Source organism: Morone saxatilis, unplaced genomic scaffold, assembly GCF_004916995.1.
Source record: "Morone saxatilis isolate NCDOM2014 unplaced genomic scaffold, NCSU_SB_2.0 Contig7, whole genome shotgun sequence".
NCBI classification, from domain to species: domain Eukaryota; kingdom Metazoa; phylum Chordata; class Actinopteri; family Moronidae; genus Morone; species Morone saxatilis.
The window spans coordinates 19,397,557-19,400,252 of NW_023340246.1; the positions used below are offsets into that span (position 1 = coordinate 19,397,557).

General features: G+C 40.1%; 1 protein-coding gene across 1 annotated transcript; it reads right to left on the reverse strand.

The window, feature by feature from the left end:
• Window positions 1–261: 261 nt before the first annotated feature.
• Window positions 262–2,640, reverse strand: LOC118341048 (the record flags this gene model as incomplete). Its single annotated transcript, XM_035679220.1, is given in 1 exon segment — window positions 262–2,640. A coding segment is annotated over 1 exon segment (108 nt), but the record flags the coding sequence as incomplete, so codon positions are not given.
• Between the last annotated feature and the right edge of the window lie 56 nt (window positions 2,641–2,696).

Consider the following 2,696-nt stretch of genomic DNA (forward strand, 5'->3'; position numbering starts at 1 on the left):
CTGACACAAATATCAGCCCATAATCATGGCCTCCTGAGAAGAAGAGGAAGTTGGTCTGAGGCTTTGCAGTTATTTGGGGGGTTTTATTAGAATGTGGTTAACAGCAGCAGCAGAGCATTGGTGGTTTTAGCCTTTAATGGAGCAACCATTTTGCAATGGGATCACAGTAACCAAGCCATGAATATGGCGTGTAGCTATGCTGCAATGGAACACATGACATTAGAGAAGAGAGTGCACTGTGCCACATTTATTATGCTTTACAACAGTGACCTTGTACAGCAACCAATAGTAGTAAAAAGTATTTTTTAAAGTCTGCCTTCACACCTGTACAGTTTTGTGACTGCATAGTGCACAGTTGTCATGCTATTGTGTTAAAAAAGCTGCCCACGGACATAAACACATGCAAAAGAACTCAAAACAGCTTCTGTGGTAGTTCTTCTACAGTAGGCGTCTCCAGGACTACATTTGCACACACACACAAAGACTCACAAGCTGAAAATATAATGAATATATATATATGTATGTATATAGCTTTAAAACGATGGCGTAATGGTGTGTGGTTAGTGAGCAGTCAGTTGCTTATTGTTGTTTTATTTTAGACTTATAATTTCCCTTCGCGCTTCCTTCTGCAGAAACAACTTCTTTGTCTTTGAGAGTTATGTATTTTAAAAATTTCTGTCTTACAAAGTATGATCTTCATTGAAATGAGTATGCAAATTAAATCTAAAGTTATTGTGGACAAATATCACACCACCACTATTATCTATTCTTTTTTGTCTTGAACAATAAACATGATGCATTTTTACAGTGTCCAAAAACCAAAAAAAAGCACCTTTGAGGACCTCCCTCTGTTTGATGAATATTGTGGATCACAACTTATTTGTATCGTATACATTATATGCCTTCATTCCTTCACACTAAAACTTCATTGTGGTTTGTTGGCAACATTATGTCATATATATTTTTTGCACATCTGACATCTTGGTATTGTAGCCTAAGTTAGCATACCTATCTCATCATCATCATCATCATCAACTTCCGGTGACTGCTCTGTACCTTCACTCGCAAGCTTCACTGTGAGCTGTTAATACAGGGTTATTCAATTGTAATTTTAGATGGCAGAGTCGTATGATGAAGTTCAGGGGCACATTTTGCCATGTCTGTCATAAATGTTAAACAAGATAACAGTTATATATAACTGTATACTTATTCGGATCTCTTCAACAAAGATTTAACTGTAAAATCTACTCCATTACTGTCAGTCACTATCAGTGGATGTGAGAAGAATCTTGCTCAGAGTGAATATAAATAAAGCTGCTGGGCCTGATAACATCCCTGGCCGTGTTAAAGACATTGCTGACATTTGTAACATATTAATGTCACAAAAGATCATTGGTTCTCTTCTTATTGCTTGACATACTAGATACAAAAAGGCCGTATTGCTGCCCCCCAGAGGTCACTTGTAAAACTACATCATTACTCAAATCCTGCCGGGTCCATCAACAAACCATTTACTCCCACTTCCTGTGCCCTCTCACCCATAGAATTTACTAAAGCACTCCCCCACCCCTGAAGTTCAGCGTTCCCCCAAAAAACAATCAGCTCTCTGTAGCTTAGACCAGTAGTTCAAAGACAGTTTACTTCTTCTCTCACTGGTAATCAGCTACCCAGCATCAGTGGTGAGGTGAGGTGCTTGCGTAGAGCCTAAAGGATACTAAAAGGCGGCACCCACCCCAGCCACAGCCTGTTAACCCTGATGCAATCTGGGAGGAGGTACAGAAGCATCCTCTGCAGCACCACTAGGGGCAGTACAAATGATTTATTAATAAAAGGAGTAAATACAAAAAGGCTTACAGAAAAGTTAGAAACAGGTCAAAACCAGAAAAGCAGTACACAGGGCAAACAAATCCAAAAGGGGATTGCCAAAAACACTGAGATATGCTGGGGAAAGGGCTGGAACACTTGCCAAACTGACAAAGACAAACTGCTAACTGAGACAAAGGAACACACTGACTAAATACGCTGGTGAGGGGAGGATAATTAAACACAGGTGAACCTTATTAGGGCGGGGCAGACAAAGAAAATTGGTGGGAAAACCCCCCATCTTCAAGGGATGGCTCCAAGACGTCCCTTCAAAAACAAGTCCAAAAAAGTTCAATGTGAGCCAGGTGGGTGAGAGACTCAAGGATAAGTGGTCTGGGAGCTGAAGAATTGAGGAAAGGGGGCGGAGTGGAGGACCTCAGGCGGAGTGGAGGACCTTGGACGGACGGCATGGGGGATGGGCAGAAGCCGAGCTGGAAACATTTTCTCCGTAAAATATGATCCAGTATCACCAGAATCAGTGAGATAGTACAGCAAGCTTCTTAAAATCCAATCAAAGCTTTCATTTCTGACTGCAAGTGAGATGTTTAAAATCAACTCTTTTTTCCTTTTTTTCCTGCATCAATACAATAAGCAAAACCTCATCTAAAACCTGAAAATTAAGTTATGATTCATGGTCTTATGTAAAATAATGCTGTGAATAAATGTTTATTAGCAGTGGAAGTTGTCGAGTCTGACAGAAGCAGAAGGCGTTTTAACGTTAACGTTAACGTTTTCATAGTTCACTGTGCCGTCATGTCCATCTTCATCACGATGCACCTGTGAAAAATCATTCATATACATTTTTATTGTTACACATGGGTTCACTTCAGTTT